This window comes from Pristis pectinata, chromosome 30 (assembly GCF_009764475.1).
Source record: "Pristis pectinata isolate sPriPec2 chromosome 30, sPriPec2.1.pri, whole genome shotgun sequence".
NCBI lineage: Eukaryota > Metazoa > Chordata > Chondrichthyes > Rhinopristiformes > Pristidae > Pristis > Pristis pectinata.
Window position 1 is genome coordinate 24,854,417 of NC_067434.1, and position 20,430 is coordinate 24,874,846.

Here is a 20,430-nt window from a genome sequence, read left to right on the forward strand (position 1 = left end):
GATGCGGGTCACAGGCTAAGATATTTAGGACTGAGATGAGGAGGAAATCTCTTCACTCAGAGGGTGGTGAAGCTGTGGAGTTCTCTACCACAGAAGGGTGCAGAGGCCAAATCGTGGAGCATATTTAAGGTGGTTGATAGATTTCTCGATGCAGAAGTCATCAAGGGCTACAAGGTGACAGTGGGAAAGTGGTGTTGGGATTGAATGTTGGAGCAGCTTAAAGGGCCAGATGGTTTATTCCCGCTCCTGTTTGCTACGTTTCCATGTTATCATTTTATGCCAAATGATTCTGTAGGGAAACAATTACAGTTCTGGAACTGATAGTTCTGAATCTCCACAAGTCACTTTACTTCAGCTCGTCTCTGATTGACTGCGATCAAATGTGATCTTCTGTTAATGTGTTCCACAAGGGATCGATGACACAGCACTGGCCAGCAGAATACACCTTTGTGACATCTGCACCATTCCTGGACTGTGGAACGTACCAGTCTGCAACATTCGATCATGGGCACCTCCTCGCAATGGGCATCCGTGAGGTGCTGTGGACCAGCAGCAGCAGCAGAAATGTTCACCAGCACAGTCTGTGATGGCATCAGCCATTCCACCATCCCTGTAAAGTCGGGGGATGGCCCTGTTTCAATGAGGAACCGCACCAGGCAGACCCAAGAAGGTGGAGCCCACCAAATGAAGCTGCAGCACAGGACTAGATGTTTGCTAAGTGGCAGGCAATAGACTGAGCAACATGACCTCACAACCAGCAGATCAGATCCAAGCTCCGCAGTCCTACCACATCTCTTATTGAATGGGGGTGGACATTAAACTGCTAAAAGGAGGCAGATGCTGCAAGATTACCCCAATGACCAATGATAATGGGCTCCACCAAGTGAGTGTGAAAGACGAGGCTGAAGCATTCATGACCACATTTAGTCAGAAGTCCTGAATGGGTACTCTTCCTTGCCTCCCTCCTGAGATCCTCACCATCATAGAAGCCTGTCTCCAGCCAATTCAATGTCAAGAAACAGCTGAGAGCACTAGATACAGCTAAGACTCTGGGACCAGATAACATCCTGGCTGCAGTGCTGATAACCTGTGCTTCTCCAGCCAAGCTGTTCCAGTACAGGTCCAACACCAGTGGCTAACTCACAGTATGGAAAATTGCCTGTTCACAAAAAGCAGGACAAACCAATTCCTGGTAATAACCACCCAGTCAGTTTATCCTCAGTCATCAGCAAAGTGATAGAAGGTGTCACAGACAGTGCAGCAGGAGACATTTACCAATAACCCAGTCACCAGTGCCTAATTTGGTTTTTGTCAGAGTTCATTTGAACCCTGGTCCAAATGTGGTCCAAAGAACCAAATTTCAGAGGTCAGGTGAGAATGACTGCCTTTGATTTCACGCAGCATTCGTTAGAGTCTGACATCAAGTCATTGGGCATTGAAAAGAAATGTTAAATGGAGTCACGTCTCGCACAAAGGGAGATGGAGGTGGTTGTCAGAGGTCAATCATCTCAGCCCCAGGACATCCCTGCAGGAGTTCCTCAAGGCAATGTCCTAGCATAACCATCTTCAGCTGCTTCACCAGTGACCTTCCATTATAAGGTCAGAAGGGCAGATACAGTGGCATGCAAAAGTTTGGGCATCCCGGTCAAAATTTCTGTTACTGTGAATAATTAAGCGAGTAAAAGCCGACCTGATTTCCAAAAGGCATAAAGTTAAAGATGACACATTTCTTTAATATTTTAAGCAAGATTACTTTTTTATTTCCATCTTTTACAGTTTCAAAATAACAAAAAAGGAAAAGGGCCCGAAGCAAAAGTTTGGGCACCCTGCATGGTCGGTACTTAGTAACACCCCCTTTGGCAAGTATCACAGCTTGTAAACGCTTTCTGTAGCCAGCTAAGAGTCTTTCAATTCTTGTTTGGGGGATTTTTGCCCATTCTTCCTTGCAAGAGGCTTCTAGTTCTGTGAGATTCTTTGGCCGTCTTGCATGCACTGCTCTTTTGAGGTCTATCCACAGATTTTCAATGATGTTTAGGTCAGGGGACTGTGAGGGCCATGGCAAAACCTTCAGCTTGTGCCTCTTGAGGTAGTCCATTGTGGATTTTGAGGTGTGTTTAGGATCGTTATCCTGTTGTAGAAGCCATCCTCTTTTCATCTTAAATTTTTTTACAGATGGTGTGATGTTTGCTTCCAGAATTATTGAATTCATTCTTCCCTCTAGCAGTGAAATGTTCCCCGTGCCACTGGCTGCAACACAAGCCCAAAGCTTTTTTCTCCAAACATACCTTTGCTCATTGCGGCCAAAAAGTTCTATTTTAACTTCATCAGTCCACAGGACTTGTTTCCAAAATGCATCAGGCTTGTTTAGATGTTCGTTTGCAAACTTCTGACGCTGAATTTTGTGGTGAGGACACAGGAAAGTTTGGAGAAAAAAGGATGAGGAATTTCATGAAAAGAACACCTCTCCAACTGTTGAGCACGGGGGTGGATCGATCGTGCTTTGGGCTTGTGTTGCAGCCAGTGGCACGGGGAACATTTCACTGGTAGAGGGAAGAATGAATTCAATTAAATACCAGCAAATTCTGGAAGCAAACAGCACACCATCTGTAAAAAAGCTGAAGATGAAAAGAGGATGGCTTCTACAACAGGCTAACGATCCTAAACACACCTCAAAATCCACAATGGACTACCTCAAGAGGAACAAGCTGAAGGTTTTGCCATGGCCCTCACAGTCCCCTGACCTAAACATCATCGAAAATCTGTGGATAGACCTCAAAAGAGCAGTGCATGCAAGACAGCCAAAGAATCTCACAGAACTAGAAGCCTCTTGCAAGGAAGAATGGGCAAAAATCCCCCAAACAAGAATTGAAAGACTCTTAGCTGGCTACAGAAAGCGTTTACAAGCTGTGATACTTGCCAAAGGGGGTGTTACTAAGTACCGACCATGCAGGGTGCCCAAACTTTTGCTTCGGGCCCTTTTTCCTTTTTTGTTATTTTGAAACTGTAAAAGATGGAAATAAAAAAGTAATCTTGCTTAAAATATTAAAGAAATGTGTCATCTTTAACTTTATGCCTTTTGGAAATCAGGTTAACTTTCACTCGCTTAGTTATTCACAGTAACAGAAATTTTGACCGGGGTGCTCAAACTCTTGCATGCCACTTATTTGCTGATGACTGCGCGTTTGATTCCATTTGCTGTAATTCATCAAATAAAACAATCTATGTCTGTGAGGAGCAAGAGCCAGACAACATTCAGGCAGGGGCTGAGAAGTGGCAAGTAACAACTGCATCACCAAAGTACCAGGCAATAGCCGTCTAATAGGCATAAGTCTGGAGTATGATGGAAAACTTTGCACTTTCCCAGATGTGTGCAACACCAGCAATTCTCAATGAGTTTGACAACATCTGGGACCAATCAAAGGACTTAACTGGCACCACGTCCAGCACCCTAAATATTCATTCCGCCCCCCCCCCACACACAGGTGCACAGTGGCTGCAGTGTGTAACATCTACAAAATCCGGGCACCTCCCAAACCCGCATTTTTGACCACCAAAAAAGGACAAAGACAGCAGGAGCATGGGAAGGCTACTTGTAGGTTCCCTTCCATGTCGCGCACAGTTACTGATTAAGAAATTTCTCGTTGGTTCCTCGTCACCGGGTTGAAATCGCAAAACTTCCTGCCCAACAAGATGTGGAGGTACCTTCACCAACAATTCACGGAGACAGTTCACCACCACTTCTTGAGGGCAATAAATGATAGGCAATAAATGCCCACCTTCTGCAAGACCCAGCTTCTGAAAAATGAACAAGTGTGGAAAAAAAGATCAGTGCATTTCAAGCAGGTTAGAGCCCATCTTTCACTAAATTGATTGTACCTCAGCCCGTCCCTTCCTTTGTAACACCAGGAACAGTTAGAACCTCAGCAGTAATGGTGCTGGTGTACTCAGGTTCTATACACAGTTGGACACAGCCACACACACACACACACACACACACACACACACACACACACACACACACACACACACACACACACACACACACACACACACACACACACACACATCTGGCCATGACAATGAGGGCCACACTGGGCATAGTTTTCTTCCTTTTTTCTGGGAATATGTACATTGTAATTCTGCAGACCCAATCCATTTTTGATCTCAGATAAACCTGAAAACAGTTTGGGTGACTGATGCGGTGCAGAGGCAGGGTATGGACCCCCAAACACACCCCAAACACCTTACAGCTGATGACAATTAAATACAGCACAGGTAAAAACACACCAGAAATTGACTTTGCCCAACAACAGCACTTCTTTATTAATCGTGATTGATTCACACAACTCAAAGATTCACCACATAGTTTCAAACAATCACTTAACTCTTTAGTTTCACAACTCTTTTAGTTACTTGCACAACTCTTTGGTTTACTTCCACAACTTCCAAAACCCACCACCTATGTTCACGTATTACCCATTCTTGATGAACTTGGCCGGGGTTCGATCTTGGTGATTCTTCTCTGAGTCCCTGACTCGGTCATTTTCTTCAGTGGCTGGTCTCCGGGGTCACTGCTGCTGGTCATCTCATAAGGCAGCTTTTTATACACTTCTTCACACGCCTCCCATACTTTGCTTAGTTCTTTATTGCCTTTATAGGGCCTTAATTCCAATCCTCATCCACATGAGCATGTGTTTCCTTAACTTCTTCAAATTGCTGCTGGTGCCATCCTACAATTATTTTAACCATTTGGTTCCTAAATTACCAGAGTGTTTATTTGAGATTTATAATCCATCCAATGTCCTGGATGTTTACAATAGGATAATCCACAGGGCTGGTAAAACTCTCTCAGCTATGTTCTCAATTGAGATTGACCAAGTGAAAATTACATGACCTTCCTCCACTGTGCCCCCTTGTTCTGTGGTTTCCAATGTCTCTTCCTAGGCAGCAGAGTATCCTGCCGAAGCCTGATGGGATACTTGACATCACTCTGGCCGTTACACCAGACTCTTCCTGCAACGAAATGCTCCCACAATCTCAGCTTCTGCTTCACCTTGGCTTTGTGATCCACCCAGTTTTTGATGTGTGCTGTGACTCCACTGAACCATATTCCCAGCACCTTCATGGTAATTGGACTTGAGGGTGAAAGGAACAGAGGTTCAATCAGACAAGATACCAAAGAACGTTGCCTCCCTTTTGCCACTGCTCACTCTGGCCCCTGAGGCTAGTTTAAAGTAGTTGAAGGTGCTATTCAATCTGTGGACCATCAATGGGTCGAGCAGAAAGATGCTTTGACCTGAATGTCCCCACTGCTTGGGATCATCATTCCTCCTGTACCTACATCCTTCCTGATCAAGTTCGCATGTTTGAAAAAAAAAACTATCTGCTGAGGTTAGCTACTTGTGTTTTTTGTTTGAGTGGGGCTGGAAAACATGACCTTTTGAGCTATTACTGAACCAAAGTTAACACTAAGCTGAATGTGAGCTGATTGTCGTCACATGTACCAAGATACAGTGAAAAGCTTTGTTTGCCTGCCATCCAGACAGATCATTCCATACATAAGTACATCAAGATAGTATAAAAACGTAAAAAAACACAATAACAGAATACAGAATATAGCATTACAGTTGCAGAGAAAGTGCAGCGTAGGCAGACAGTTAAGGTGCAAGGGCCACGACTGTGAGATTGAGAAATCAAGAATTCATCTTTATCACGTAAGAGGTCCATTCAAGAGTCTTATAACAGCGGGATAGAAGCGGTCCTTAAACCTGGTGGTGTATGTAGAGATGTGTAGAATCAGAATGATTATTTTCAGTCTGTACATATTGTTCCATTGAGTTATATGACATAAAATGATAATGTGTAACCTACTAATGGTTACATATGAATATATCATTCAAAAGCAAAACATTACAGATGTTGGAAACCCAAGACAAATCTGACTATGCTGAAAGCACTCAGCAGGTCTGACAGCATGTGTGGAGAGAGAGAAAAAGTTCAGGTTGATGAGCATTCATCAATGGACAGTGGGGATGTGGTGAACACGTGTGATCTAATGTACAGGTTAATGGAAGTTTCAGATTAAACCAGTGTATCTCTGGAGTTTATCTAGGTAGCCAAGGACTAGGTGCCAGCAGCCTATGGGAATCTTATTAGACGTGTAGCAATTTAAGAAAGATAAAAATGTATTGACTACCATCAAAGTTTGGTAAGCAATTTGCAATGTCTTGAAGATTCTGACTGGGTTTTGCTTGAAGGTAAATCCAAAATGATCAGTGTCTCCTGTGATGGCAGCACAGAATTGCCAGCACACTCCTCTGGCTGCTCCTTCAACAGAAACATTCCTTGAAATTGCTTTGCAATTCCATTTAATTAGTGGTCAGAGGATTGTCACAGGAACACACTAAACATACATTAGCTGCTACTACAGCAGGTTCCAGGCTGCTTTTCACAATCAAATCATTTGTTGTTGTTATATTGTACCATTCATTATTGCTCAGTGTTACACCTTTACTTTTAAACACCTAACCCTGTGTACTTTTAAATATGTGGCCTGTCACAAACTATCCTGACATTTCAGCTGTGGTTCAGTGGGTTGCACTCTCACCTCTCAGCCAGAAGGTGCTGAGATTCAAGTCCTGTTTCAAGGGCTTGGCACAAAGTTCTAATCTGGCACTCAGACGTGGAGGTACTGACGTTCAGTGCAGCTGCTCGACCGAAGTCCTATCTGCCTTCGTGAGTCATAGAATCAAACAGCAGGGGAGCAGGCCCTTCGGCCCAACCGGTCCATGCTGACCAAGATGCCCACCTAAGCTAGTTCCATTTGCCTGTGTTTGGCCCATATCCCCCTACACCTTTCCTATCCATGTACCTGTCCAAGTGCCTCTTAACAATCTTTCACCCCAATTCGGCAGGGAACCAGGAAAGTTCCCCCATAATCAATGAACATCCCTATATCACCACCACTCAGAGACAGAATCTCAACATTGTCACCTTGTTGTTTGTGGGAGCTTGCTGTGTTTAAACTGGTGCTGTGGTCCCTACATTACAACAGTGGTCACACTTCCAGAATGCTTTACATGCCCTGAGGCTGCGAGATGCTGGTTCCCTTATTTCCTAATAAAGTCTATGTACATGAGGTGGTCCCGTGAACTTGGAGATGAGGCCAAGGGCCTTTAATGACCACTGTAGCCTTTGTTGAGTGAGTGTGATCCCTGGTCAATGCTGAGTTTGTTATTATAGGATAATGTGTTGGAGCCTGTGTAATCCAGCAGAAAAAATCCAGTGTCTTTTTTTATATATAGAGGAGTAAAGTGCCAATTGAGCTGGCAGCTGCAGGCTGCATAGACACCATCTGTTGAGGCTTTTCACTTGCGTCCCCAGATGCAGAAGTGCATTCTGAACCGAGCGTCAAAAGACTGGGCCAAGGTTGAACAGCAGCTGCTTCAAGAGAGAGGATTATGGGGTCCTTCATCAGGGTTCCAGCAGGGTGCCTGGATGCTGGACATGGCTGAGGGCCCCAGCCGAATCAGGAAGAAGATGAGACGACAAACCATTTGCATCAATTATGCTTACGGTGCATGTCGAGCCAAACAGGCCAAAAGTGAAGTAAGATTATATTTTTTGGAGAATACATTGAATATTTCAGAACCCCAATGCATCACTGTCTAAGCTGGCAAAGTGGCACATCTGTTAATTAAGGCAGAGAATTGATCCTATGTGTTTGTAGTATTAAGATGTGCAGTAAATATGTCCCTTCTCTCAGGGGTGTTTAAGTAGAAAATATGTTAAGTTCTAAATGATAACATTTCAAGGCACATTGTCACAAATGTTAAAATTGTAATAAAATGATTGCCTCTCCCCCTGGCCCCACCCCATCCCCCTCCAATAGTCATTCAAAAAGTGGTGAGTGGCATTGGCCTGTCTCTTGCTGAAGCAACTGGCAGTAAGAACACAAATTTGCAACTTGCTTGACATCAGAAATTCACGGTAGCAGCTGGAAATGGAATAACTTAAAATGAAGCGGGTAAGCTCTCTCTCGGGAATTCCTGTGATGTGCGATCATGGGAAAAGTGAAAGGGGCGTTCCTTTAAATGGCACAGGGACAGCACATTAGAAACCGGACACAGGGCCTGGTTTATGAGTATAAAGTCAGTGCAATGAAACCCTGGTTCAGAGGTCGAGTCCTGCACCCAAGCTCACTGGAAAAGAAATGTCAATTCAAAATTTTATTAGCTGTATTTCCTGAGTTTTTGGTGACATCCCGAAACAGTCTTTCTTTCTGAACTGCGACTTCCTCTCTACCATCATTAACAAAGTCTTCAATCATATCTCATCCATTTCCCATACCTCGGCTCTCACCCCCATCTCCTCTGGGACAGAGCAAGGATGGAGTTGCCCTGGTCCTCACCTTCCACCCCACCAGACTCCACAATCAACAGATGATTCTTCACAGTTTCCACAACCTTCAAAGAGATTCCACCACCAGGCACATCTTCCCCTCTCCTTTTCTTTCAGCATTTCACAGGGACCCTTCCCTTTGTGACTCCCTGGTCCACTCTTCTGTTCCCACCAAACATCCCCCCTTACAGCACTTTCCCAGTGCAACCACAGGCAATGCAACACTTATCCTCTCACCTCTTCCCTTCCCACCATCCAGGCACCCAAACAGTCCTAACAGATGAAGCAACAATTCACTTGCATGTCTTCCAGTCAGGTCTAGTGCATTCAGTGTTCATACTGCGGTATCCTCTACACTAGGGAAACCAAATGCAGATTGGATCATCGCTTTGCAGAACACCTGCATTCAGTCTGCAGGGATGACCCTGAGCTACCAGTTCCTTGACACTTTAATTCCCTGTCCCACTCCCACTCTGACCTATTGGTCTGTGACCTCCTGCACTGTCACAGTGAGGCCCAAGGAAAGCTTGAGGAACAGCACCTCATCTACCATCTGGGTACGTTGCAGCCTTCTGGACTCAATACTGAATCCTGCAACTTCAGGTAACCTGGTTTCTCGGTCTGTATCAGTCGTCTGTCTGTAACATCAGCTCAACTTGCTTTTTTATTTCCTTCCTTTTGTTTCTCTGTGGATGGAGGACACGCCCAATCTGACCTGCCAGGTTTGTCCCCCTGCCCTGCATTTCACAACTCCCACATTCTTTTGTCCATGTTCTTACTCCCTAACTGCTCCCATTTACTCACTGACCAGATAACCTTGTTTACAGTTTATTCCCATGGTTACCCCAGTTTAATCCCATCAGAGACATCCCTCTCCCCCGTCCTCCCTGCAGTTTTAGAAGCTTCTTTAGTCTTCTTCTCAGTTCTGATGAAGAATCTTCAATCTGAAGCATTAATTCTGTTTCTCTTCCCACAGATGCACCCTGACCTGCTGAGTATCTGCAGCATTTTCTGTTTTTGTTTTAGAATTCCAGCATCTGCAGTTTTTTTTATCCTCTCCTAAAATAGTCATTAGACCCTTTATGTATGTAACTGTTTTAGATCCCCTGCCAGGACTTGTTTTGTGCTGAGTGGCCAGGCCTCCTTGCCCCAAGGTCCCCAGTCACCCCCATCATGCTCTCCCCTAAAGAAAACCTGACAACATCATTCTGGTGGCGACTACAACTGTGCATAATATTTCCAGGTGTGGTCTCATCAATGTCCAATGCAACTTAACATTGTTATATTATCATTGCTTTCTTCAACAGTACAATAACAAAGCACTACAGATACTGGAACTGATGAAAGGTTATTGATTTGAAACACTAACTCTGTTTTTCTCTCAATAGGTGCTGCCTGACCTGCTGATGGTTTCAAATTTCTTGTATTTGCTTTCCTCTGAATTTTGGTCTATAATTGGAGACAGCATTTTACATTTCATTAATAAAATATTAAAGCAACTTGCTTGCCTCAATCCCAATGAATTAACTTACACCACACTTTGTTCATCTTTGTGACCTGCCATAGCATCTCATGTTTGAAAAATTACTTCTTGAATTGTTCATACTTCATTATAATGAGTTAAGGAGAATCAGATTAAAAAATCCAGTCTCAAAATCCTTCACATTTATCATTTATTTTCATCACAGATCAGTGTGAATCCTGGAAATGATCAGTTCTACCTAAAGTTATGCTCCACAGATGAACATGTGGGAAGAACTGAAAACCAACTATACTCGGGTAAATCACTAAAATTTTCTAACACTCCTGCTGCTGGTCTGAATCCTTGGGGAGGTAGAAATGAATAGTTTCCTTAATACCTAATACCTGATAACCGAAGTGCTTTGGTCCCTTCTTCCCCTTTATGGTGAGCACTTCTGGATGTTTTGCAGGATTAACCGCACTAAGCACATGTGAAGTGCAGTTCTGTAACATTGCTGACCTCAGGTAGTGCTTCTGCTTCTCCCATAGATAAGATAAGATAACATATCTTTATTAGTCACACATACATCAAAACATACAGTGAAATGCATCTTTTGTGTAGAGAGTTCTGGGGGCAGCCTGCAAGTGTCGCCACACTTCCGGCACCAACATAGCATGCCCACAACTTCCTAACCCGTACGTCTTTGGAATGTGGGAGGAAACCGGAGTACCCGGAGGAAACCCACGCAGACACGGGGAGAATGTACAAACTCCATACAGACAGCAGCCGGAATTAAACCTGGGTCGCTGGTGCTGTAATAGCGTCATGATAGCCACTGCATTACCGTGCCTGCCCATGTACACCTCCTTCAGATTTTGTTGCATTTCCAATCTCTTTCACAGATAGCTTTGTGCATAGTTATATGACTCCATGATTCCAGGCTGGGATGTGGCGAAGGAGAGAGGATTGTTGTTGAGTCACCTGGGGTGGGAGGGGTGTCCAGTGCAAGGATCATGGTCTGGCTGCCGTGTTATTCATGAGGTGGAGGTGTGGAGATCTATACAGAGCAGAGGGGTTGCAGATTCCGTGGACTGAGGCTAGCTTCCCAGAGCTGCTCAATGCATTTCCCTTTAATGTGCTACAACAGAGAAAGTAGCTGCACGAGATCTGGCCCGGTTAGAGGGACACTCTGAACCACACGGCCAATTTTCCATCACGGTTTGACACTATTGGGTGTGCAACTGGTACTGCCTGGCCGAACTTCTGGGGTGATGTGATTAAACCTGAAAATCATTGTAATTTCATTGTACATTGGAAAATTTAAACTTTTAATGCATAAGCATAACAAGAGCTGAATTTCTGGGGCTTTCTCTCTCTGCAGATGCTGTCTGACCTGCTGAGTGTCCTTCCCAGCAAATGAATTTTTATTTCAGATTTCCACTATTCACAGTACTTTTTTGTGCTGGAAGTTATGTTGTATAGTGTTATAATTAGTTCGGACATGGTGATTATTTTGAATTTGAAATACTGAATACTGAAAGGCCTGGATAGATTGAACGTGGAGAGGATGTTTCCATCAGTAGGAAAGTCTAGGATCCGAGGGCACAGCCTCAGAATAAAGGGATATTCCTTTAGAACTGAGATGAGAAGGAATTTCTTCAGCCAGAGGGTGGTGATTCTGTGGAATTTGTTGCCACTGAGGGTGGTGGAGGCCAAGTCATTGGGTGTATTTAAGGCAGAGATTGATAGGTTCTGGATTGGTGAGGGGGTTAAGGATTACGGGGAGAAGGTGGGAGAATGAGGTTGAACAAAATAATCAGCCCTGATTGAATGGCAGAGCAGACTCGATGGGACAAATGGCCTAATTCATGGTCTTATGGAACTTGCCATAAAATACACACTCAGCATTAGTGTTGATTCCAGCAGGGGAGATGAGCATCGATGAAGAGGGCATTGACTGCAGTCAGTTAACGTTTTTCCCTGCCCTTGCTGAAAGTGTCCACTCTGAGGAGTTCTTTGAGCAGTGTGTGGAGAGACAAGCCATTTTCGAGGACCTGGTTGAGAAAGAGAAGGTATGGATATATTATCAACAAGTTGAAGTTGATGCATCATATTGTTAAGATTGTTCCTTAAGCCAAATTGATTCAAAACACAATTGTTCATTTAAAGTCAGAGATTTATGGAGATTTTAAGTTTGGTTGCCTTGTGAGGAAAATACACAGAGGACATTTCAAAAAACCCCTCCTCTGCTGTTCCTCCACAGTCACCACGGCATTTGTGGCTTTCATCACACCTTGTCCGTGCAAGGGCTTAAGCAATAAACAAAATCAAAGACAAAACTATTACAGAAACTATCCTGTCAAAATAAATTGTCTTTTTTAGAAAGACCTGGATGAGGTGGTGTGGATTTAAGAAGGAACTTTCCAGAATGGGGGTGCTGATACCTGAAGGGGTAGTGCCCAGGGAAGACCAGTACTGACCCGTGGGTAGTGAGGGGACAGCGAGAGGATTGACTGGGAGATGCTGAAGGACCAGGATTGAACCCGACGGAGACTGCACAGGCTGGCACCTTTCATAGAAAGGGCCTGTTCAACCCACCGTTACTGAGCAGGTGTAAAAGCTACAAACCTCATTCCACTCCCAGCACTTGGCTGGAAGTTTCTTTCTGGAAAAGGAAAAATTGAGATGTGACCTGATGGTGATCGTTAAGGTGATGATCTGATGGATGGTTATTGAGAAAATGTAATCCAAAACCTGAAGATGTAAATTTCAGATCTGAGGAGCCCTCTTCAGCCAGAAAATACTGGACTGACTGCCCCAAGGAGTGATTGATATGAATAACAGAGGAGTCATGGAATCATAGAGCTACACAGCATGGATACAGGCCTTTCGGCCCAACCAGTTCATGCGGACCATGTTGTCCACCCAGCTAGTCCAAATTTCCTGTGTTCGGCCCAAGTGCTTCTTTAACGATACTATTGTACCTGTCTCAACCACTTCCTCTGGCAGTCTGTTCCATATACTCACCACCCTCTGCGTGGAAAAAGTTGCCCCTCAGGTCCCTTTTAAACCTTTCCCCTCTCACCCTAAAGCTATGCCCCATAGCTTTGGACTCCCCTACCCTGGGGAAAAGACTATGACCATCCACCTTATCTGTGCCTCTCATCATTTTAAACACTTCTATAAGGTCGGCCCTCATTCTCCTACGTTCCAGGGAATAAAGACCCAGCCTGGCCAACCACTCCCTGTAACTCGGGCCTTCTAGTTCTGACAACATCCTCACAAATCTTCTCTGCACTATTTCGGGTTTAACCATGTCTTTCCTATAACGGGTGACCAGACCCGTACACCTCATTCTGTTCAATCCTGGTCCTTCAGCATCTCCCAGTCAATCCTCTCGCTGTCCCCTCACTACCCACGGGTCAGTACTGGTCTTCACTGGGCACCACCTTCAGGAACTGTCACCTCCACTCTGGAAAGTTCCTTCCTAAATCCACACCACCTCTGGAGGGGAAGACGGGAACAAAGGGTTGTCATGGCTGGGGAAGATGGCACAGAGGAGGAGCTCAGACCAGTTGGGGCGAATGACCTATTTCTAAGAAAGGTAAAAAACATAATGATACAAAAGCAGGTGTAATGGATGTACAAACTTGATGGGAATGAGGGGACTTTGAAGGAGTCCATTATTGATGTGAAAGTTAGCCTCTTTGTAATTCAGTCAATTTACTGAAACAAATTGAAATATCTCTCCAGTTCCCTGTTCCACAACTTACAATGTAGTTGCTGTTCACAATATTTCCAGATATACAGCAGCCAGCCTCTAATATTCATTAACTTTATTGGACTTTATCCCTTGTGGCAATTGAGAGGGGTTTACGTATCAGGGAATGAATCAAGCAGGGGAGTAAACATCATGGAGAGGGGTTAGTTTTGGAGAGGAGTAGTCTTTATCATTGGGAAGTAGGTGTAATTATGGGAAGGAGTCTCCATACTGGGGAGGGGGGCTAGTATTTAGGGAGGGTTTAGTTTGGGGAGAGGATGGGTTTCAAGGATTTGGATTAATACCAGAGAGGGTTTTGTTATGAGGAATGGGATTAATATAATGAAAGAGTTAGTTTTCAGGAGTGGGTTTGGTTTTGAGTTAGGGAATAGTTTTGCAGAGCATAGTTTCTTTCAAGGAACAAGGTTAGTTCCAGGAAGTGGGGTTTGTTTTAAGAAATGGAAGTAGAGGTAAGCCTTGTATCACCTCTATCCTGATTCAACAAGAACATGGCTGATCTCCTACCATAACATTGTCTTCCTCCAGATCCCCGTATCTATTGATTCCTCTAATACACAGCAGACACTTGATCTTCATTTTAGGAGAGGGGCTAGTTTTGTAGCCGAAATTTCAGAGATCCTGATTCCAGTGATCCTGAATACTGGTGTTCAGCCTGATTCCAGTCTTCCTGAATAGCCAGCTGCCTGATTCCAGTAACCCACAATTTCTGATTTCGCTGATCCAATGTACTGTGCCTAGTGATTCTGAATGCAGGATTGTGCCTGATTCCATTAATCCAAAATTCTGAGCTTTGTCTGATTCCAGAGGTCCTGAATACTGGATTCAGTGTGATTCCAAAGATCCTGAATCCTATCCTCAGCCAGATTCCAGTGATGCTGACCACTGGCCATGTCTGATTCTGGAGGCCCTGAATACCTGGTCTGGTCTGATTCCAGTGATCCTGAAAATGGACCATGTATGGTCCCAGAGTTCCTGACAGCTGGCCATTTCCTGCTTTTATCCATTAAGTCCTTGTTTGTTGACTGTTTATAATTGAGGATGGGAGCAGGTCTATTTCCAGCATTGCCCAACATTAAAATGCCATTCTTTCACAGATCAACATGAAGTTTTCCCTCATTGTCGCAGAAGACCACTTGTTGATGGAAAGTGTTCTGCTGTTTGGTAAAAATCACTTCTACATCTGTGAGAATTTCACTCTGTCGTCTTCTGGCGATGTTTACTGTACCAAGCACCATCCTTCGAGGTAATGTTCCATCTGATGTAGTCAAACTCTCTCCCTTGACCTCTCTGTTCTTATATTCTGTATCAAGTATTCTGTGTGCCTTCAAGACCATCTTCTCTCCTTGGCCCATCACCGTTAGGGATTTGTGGACGTGCACTCCAAAGTCCTCTGTTCCTCTGCACTATTGTCCTTCCACTTATCGAGGCTCCCTTGCCCTGTTCGTGTTGTTCGAACACATTACCATGCACGTGGCCCAATTTGAATTCCATTTGCTGCTCCTGTGTCCACTGATGTCTCCCCCTCCCCCCACACCCCCCACTCCCCCGGGATTTTCCTGCTCATTATCAAATGCACAACTTGGAGTCATCAGAATACTTTTTAATCCTGGTCCTTGCATTTAAGTTTAAATCATGAAAAGCAAGGGGCCCAGTAGGGGTCCCAAGGAGCCCCGGTAACACAGTTCTTTCCCATCACTAAAACTCCCATCTCCATTACCCTTGGTTTTCTCCTACTAAGCCAGTTTTTAATTCCCTTTTCCCATAGAACCTGTGGGCTTTCTCTTTGTTCAGTCAGCCAGGAAGGACTTAGTCAAGTGCTGAGCTAACATTCTTGGCTACATCAAGTGCTCTGCCCTCTGATCCTTGTTAGTTCCACAAACTTCAACCAAGCTGATGAGACACAACCATCCCTGCCATAAAGACTCGGGTGAAGTTCTGCTCGGAGGACCAGTCCTGCTGTTGTCCGAGGATTGGTGTGCTGACAATCCTTATTTCACAGCTGAAGGACTTGGACAGCACACCTATCGCACCCACTGGTAGCCATGGAAACTGTCCCAGCATAAGGCAGGGCCTTGCAGTGGGTTTGTTCTGTCTTAAGAATTGTATTTGTTGGATTTTTAATGTCAATGTTACCCTGTTTTTGCTTTGCAGTATTAATGATTCCTACATTTACGATATGTGCAATAAAGAGGCTGGTGGGAAAATTCCAAAATGTTCCAGATATCCTTGGAATGGTGTTCAAGAAATCCATCATCGCCGCTTCCTCCTTCAGGTGATCAAAGGTTTCTGCATCTGATCAGGTGAAATCTAATCCCTGATGTATCAACAGTCAATAAGATTGAGGACAATGATCACAAAAGAATTATTCCATTGTGGTGATAAAAGGCAATATAGCCTTAAAGGAGGTTTCCAGCTTAAAGAGAAAGTTGGGGCTTTTGTCACCTGTGTGTTGCCTCCTCTGCCAGGGGTGGCTAATCTGGCAGGTCTGCCCAGGTGTCACCCAAGTGGCTGTTCTTTAAGTAGAAGGTGTGACAGTGAGGGCTGTCAGACAACTCAGCTGTAGAGTTCTTCAGAACCATACACAGCATGTCCACCTCCTAAGGGGAATTGGCAACAAAATAGGATCATGATGCCTGGTCAATTCATTTCACCTTGGGCTATTTGGATTGAGTGAACCTCACTGTTGGAGATGAGCTGGCAGGACCAATCATGATGGAATCTAAGACTTCCCAAGCAGTAGGGTTTGGGACTTAGACAGACTTGTCACAGAATCTTACAGCATACAGGCAGACCATGTGACCAGACTAAGTCATTGAAAACCTACAGATCTTTTCCTTTTTAAGCTTGCATCTAATTTACTTTTGAAAATTACCATCAAATCTGCCCCACTATCCCTCTCAGCAGTACAACCAAGGTCACAGCAGGACGTTGGGTTTAAAAAATTCTCCTGATTACTCCTGGCTTTTTGGATCAGTTGCATCCTCAGATTGTTAACATCCAAACCCTTTATCATTTTGCATGCCTCTGTTAAGTTTCCCAATGCTTTATTTGGTGTCTGAAAACAATTCCAGATTCTCAGGTCTAAATTCCCTCAAAGCTGAGGCGGTTTGGGTAAATTGCCTCTGTAACTCTCCAAGCTTTGACAAATCTTCAAGTGTCTGATGCCCAGAACACTCCAGGTGAATCCCAGTTGGCGTTTTATGGAGATTTAAATGAAAACACAAGAAAATAGGAGCAGGAGTAGGCAACCTGCTGTGTGACCTCGGCTGATCTATGCCGGACTCAACCCCTCTTCTGTGCCAGTTCCACTAACACATCACCCTCATTACCCTCATCACCCTCATTGCCCTCATTACCCTCATCGCCCTCATCGCCCTCATTGCCCTCATTACCCTCATTACCCTCATCACCCTCATCGCCCTCATTACCCTCATTACCCTCATCACCCTCATCGCCCTCATTGCCCTCATTACCCTCATTACCCTCATCACCCTCATTACCCTCATCACCCTCATCACCCTCATCACCCTCATTACCCTCATCACCCTCATCACCCTCATCACCCTCATTACCCTCATCACCCTCATCACCCTCATTACCCTCATTACCCTCATCACCCTCATCACCCTCATTACCCTCATTACCCTCATCACCCTCATCGCCCTCATTACCCTCATCACCCTCATTACCCTCATTGCTCTATTAAATACAGCCTCGAACAAGCTTTACATCCAGTCTGTTAAAACTTCTTACAATGCCGATTCCACAGACTGAACAAATACATGAAGAATGAAGAAACAAAACATTTCTTCCAAGTAAATGACAGTGCAGCAAAGGTCATCTTCAACATAAAGGTCATTGAATCAATCAGAAAAACTTTAAAAATACAATCTCCCTATCACAATTTGAAATAGAATTAGTCCTTAGCTTGCTTTGTAGTTACATATTTCATATCATCAGCGCATTTTGTTTAGAATTGTTGAGGTTTGATTTCTCCTTTCCCTAGATAACCTTAACTCATCTCCCTGAAATTTGTGTCCACACAAATCCTAATGGGTACACCATGAGCCCTGCATTCAGAGGCTAGGTTCGGGGTGGCTGGTGACCTGATTGGGCTTGTACTGTGTCTGGGGAAGGTGGAAATCACAATGGTGGGAATCATGGGGCTGGAGATCAGGGCTTGGGTCCTGTTACATGGGCGGATATAGGTCAATGAGCTATAGGGGATGCAGAGGAGATTCACAGGGCTGGTCAATGAGAGTGATGAGGAGAGACTGACTAGGCTGGGATGCTTCTTTAGAACAAAGGATACTGGAAGGAGATGTAATTGAGCTGTACAAAATGATCAAAGGACCAGAGCTGGTAAACAGGAAGGACCTATTTCCCTTGGCAGTTGTTAAAGGGCGACACTTGTACTAATTATAAATTGAAGTCTTACAGCCACTTTAGATTGTACAATTCCACTTTGGACTGTTTTGTGTTAAGTAATTACAATATTGTGTTTAGGACCCTCTAACTTTTTTTTCATTCTTTCCCTTTAGGATATTGCATTTGAAATCTTTTTAAAGAGTGGATTTACAAAGTTCCTTGTTTGCCATAAAAATGATAAGAAAAGCATCTTAAGAAAGTAAGTATATGAATAAAATACATGGCTCTCCCAACTGCTGTCATTTGAGTGGCAGTTTTCCACTGAATTTCTGATTGGTTTACCCTTGTTCTCTACAGATTCTGCAATATGATACCAGCTTTGAAGAAAGGAAATCCTGATACCACCAGAAATCTAGGGTGAGTTCACTCTGTTGAGATTTCCTGACTGTTGTCTGCAATGGGCTTCATTCTGGTGTGTTCCCTGCCAAGTAGGACATCAAGTCTATCGGCCAAACTGACCTCTGGGTGGGAAACTATGCCAGTGTTATTGTGCTTAAACTAAGTTTATAGGAAAAGCTTCTGAAGCTGAGCACCAGCTGCCCTCCCCCAACCCTCCTCCATTCACAGAATCATAGACAGATACAGTACAGAAACAGTCCCTTCGGCCCATCGAGTCTGCACCAACCATCGCCCACCATCGACACTAATCCTACATCAGTCACGCTTCTTTTATTCTCCACGATTCTCATCAACTCCTCCCAGACTCTACCACTCTTCCACACACAAGGGGCAATTTACAGAGGCCAATTACCATTTAACCTACCAGCCTGCTCATCTTTGGAATATGGGAGGAAACTGGAACACCCGGAGGAAACCCACGTGATCACAGGAAAAGCATGTAGGCAGGGTCGAACCCAGATCTCTGGTGTTGCAAGGTAACAGCTCTATTAGCTCTGCCATCTAAATTGACTCAAACCGCCAAATCAGGTAACAGTTTTCAATATCCACACCCCTCTGTGTTAGCATCCATTGATCGCAGTGCAATCTTGATTGAGCTTTAGTTTAGGATCCACTCAACCCTCCAGGAGTGTAAATTGCAGACTGGATGTCAAAGTCTTTCAACCGCATGTTTGCCTTACCAGTAAGGCAGCAAACTCAGTCAGTGCTCGTTCAGGAGGCTTGAAGACAACCCCTTTACATCAAGGTTCCCCTGCAGGGAGTGGGAACCTTGGATTCCTCCCACCAACATTCCCACCCCCCCCACCCCCTCCCCCAAGGCATCCCACCTCACAGCCATCTCACATTCCTGGGAATCCTCAGCAGGCACATTGCTGTACCACTGAATTTCCAGGGATCAGAGACACTGGTCCTTCACACCCTGACCTTGCGATCTCTAGGATGGACCAGTGCGAGTTCCAAAGCGTGCCTGGTTCCAGACTCAGCTCCAGGATCACTCCTCGAGCAGCCTTTATCCAAACTTTGAACTTGTCAAACTTCAATCCCGAAAACATTCAGAAATAAAACCAAAGCAAATACTCACAACATTCGCATTTTTACAATTTATTCTTCATATTTTCAAAGTAGTGAATGTTTCCAATCATAATATTCACATTCCTTAATGATTTAGTTAACTTTGACATCTAGATGCTTTGGAGCTCCTTGGTATATTTCACAGGGTGCTTCTTCATTTAAACTCAAAATTAAATGACAAGTGTGTGGCCCGTTGTCTTTGAGCTCAACCTTTACATTGTTAATGACTTCATACAGTTCAATAATTTAAACTTTATATTTTAGATACTGTGCTCATCTTTTCAGATAATTCTATTTGTTGCAATCAGTCTGTTGACTTCAAATGTTTATTCAATGCGATTCAGTCAAGCTTCAACATTTGGAATATGAACACAAATGGAACGTGAGAAGTTCTCCAAACTCCCTCCAGCAATTTGAACATTGCTGAAAGTTTGCTTGTGTTGATGTTAAAACACTTCCTTTGCAGAAACGTTCTTAATAAACTCCATTATCAGAGACAAAGCCACACAGTGTTGGGAGACACCTTTGCAATCATATTACAATAAAATTGGGAGTTGTTAGTGACCATTACTAACAATGTTTAGTCAGCAACATCGCCAATGTATCGTCTAGTTTGGGGCAAAAGTCTTTCAGTGAACATTAGTAGCTGCAATTAGAATTATGCAGCCATATATACATACAACTAAAATTCTCAATACTTACTATAATATGGTCAGTGTAAAGACAGAGAAATACTAAGTTATTTAATTACTGTTATCCTAAATCCCTTTAGAATGATGTTATTCATTACTGTTACACAGCTTCATCAATTCCAGGATAAACGTCCATGGTTAGTGTCTTTTCTCTTAAGGGTGTTGTGTTCATTGTGGATGATGTATTGTGCATGAAG

The 20,430-nt window shown here is 44.0% G+C and overlaps 1 protein-coding gene across 1 annotated transcript in view; it reads left to right on the forward strand.

Moving 5' to 3' along the window:
* The window catches only part of wdfy4 (WDFY family member 4), a 238,659-nt gene that overhangs the window by 146,974 nt on the left and 71,255 nt on the right, over positions 1-20,430 (forward strand). The window contains 7 exon segments of the mRNA XM_052041363.1: positions 7,384-7,608; positions 10,089-10,179; positions 11,786-11,934; positions 14,738-14,886; positions 15,795-15,915; positions 18,185-18,270; positions 18,369-18,428. Of these exon segments, the coding sequence (XP_051897323.1) occupies positions 7,384-7,608; positions 10,089-10,179; positions 11,786-11,934; positions 14,738-14,886; positions 15,795-15,915; positions 18,185-18,270; positions 18,369-18,428 (881 nt within the window).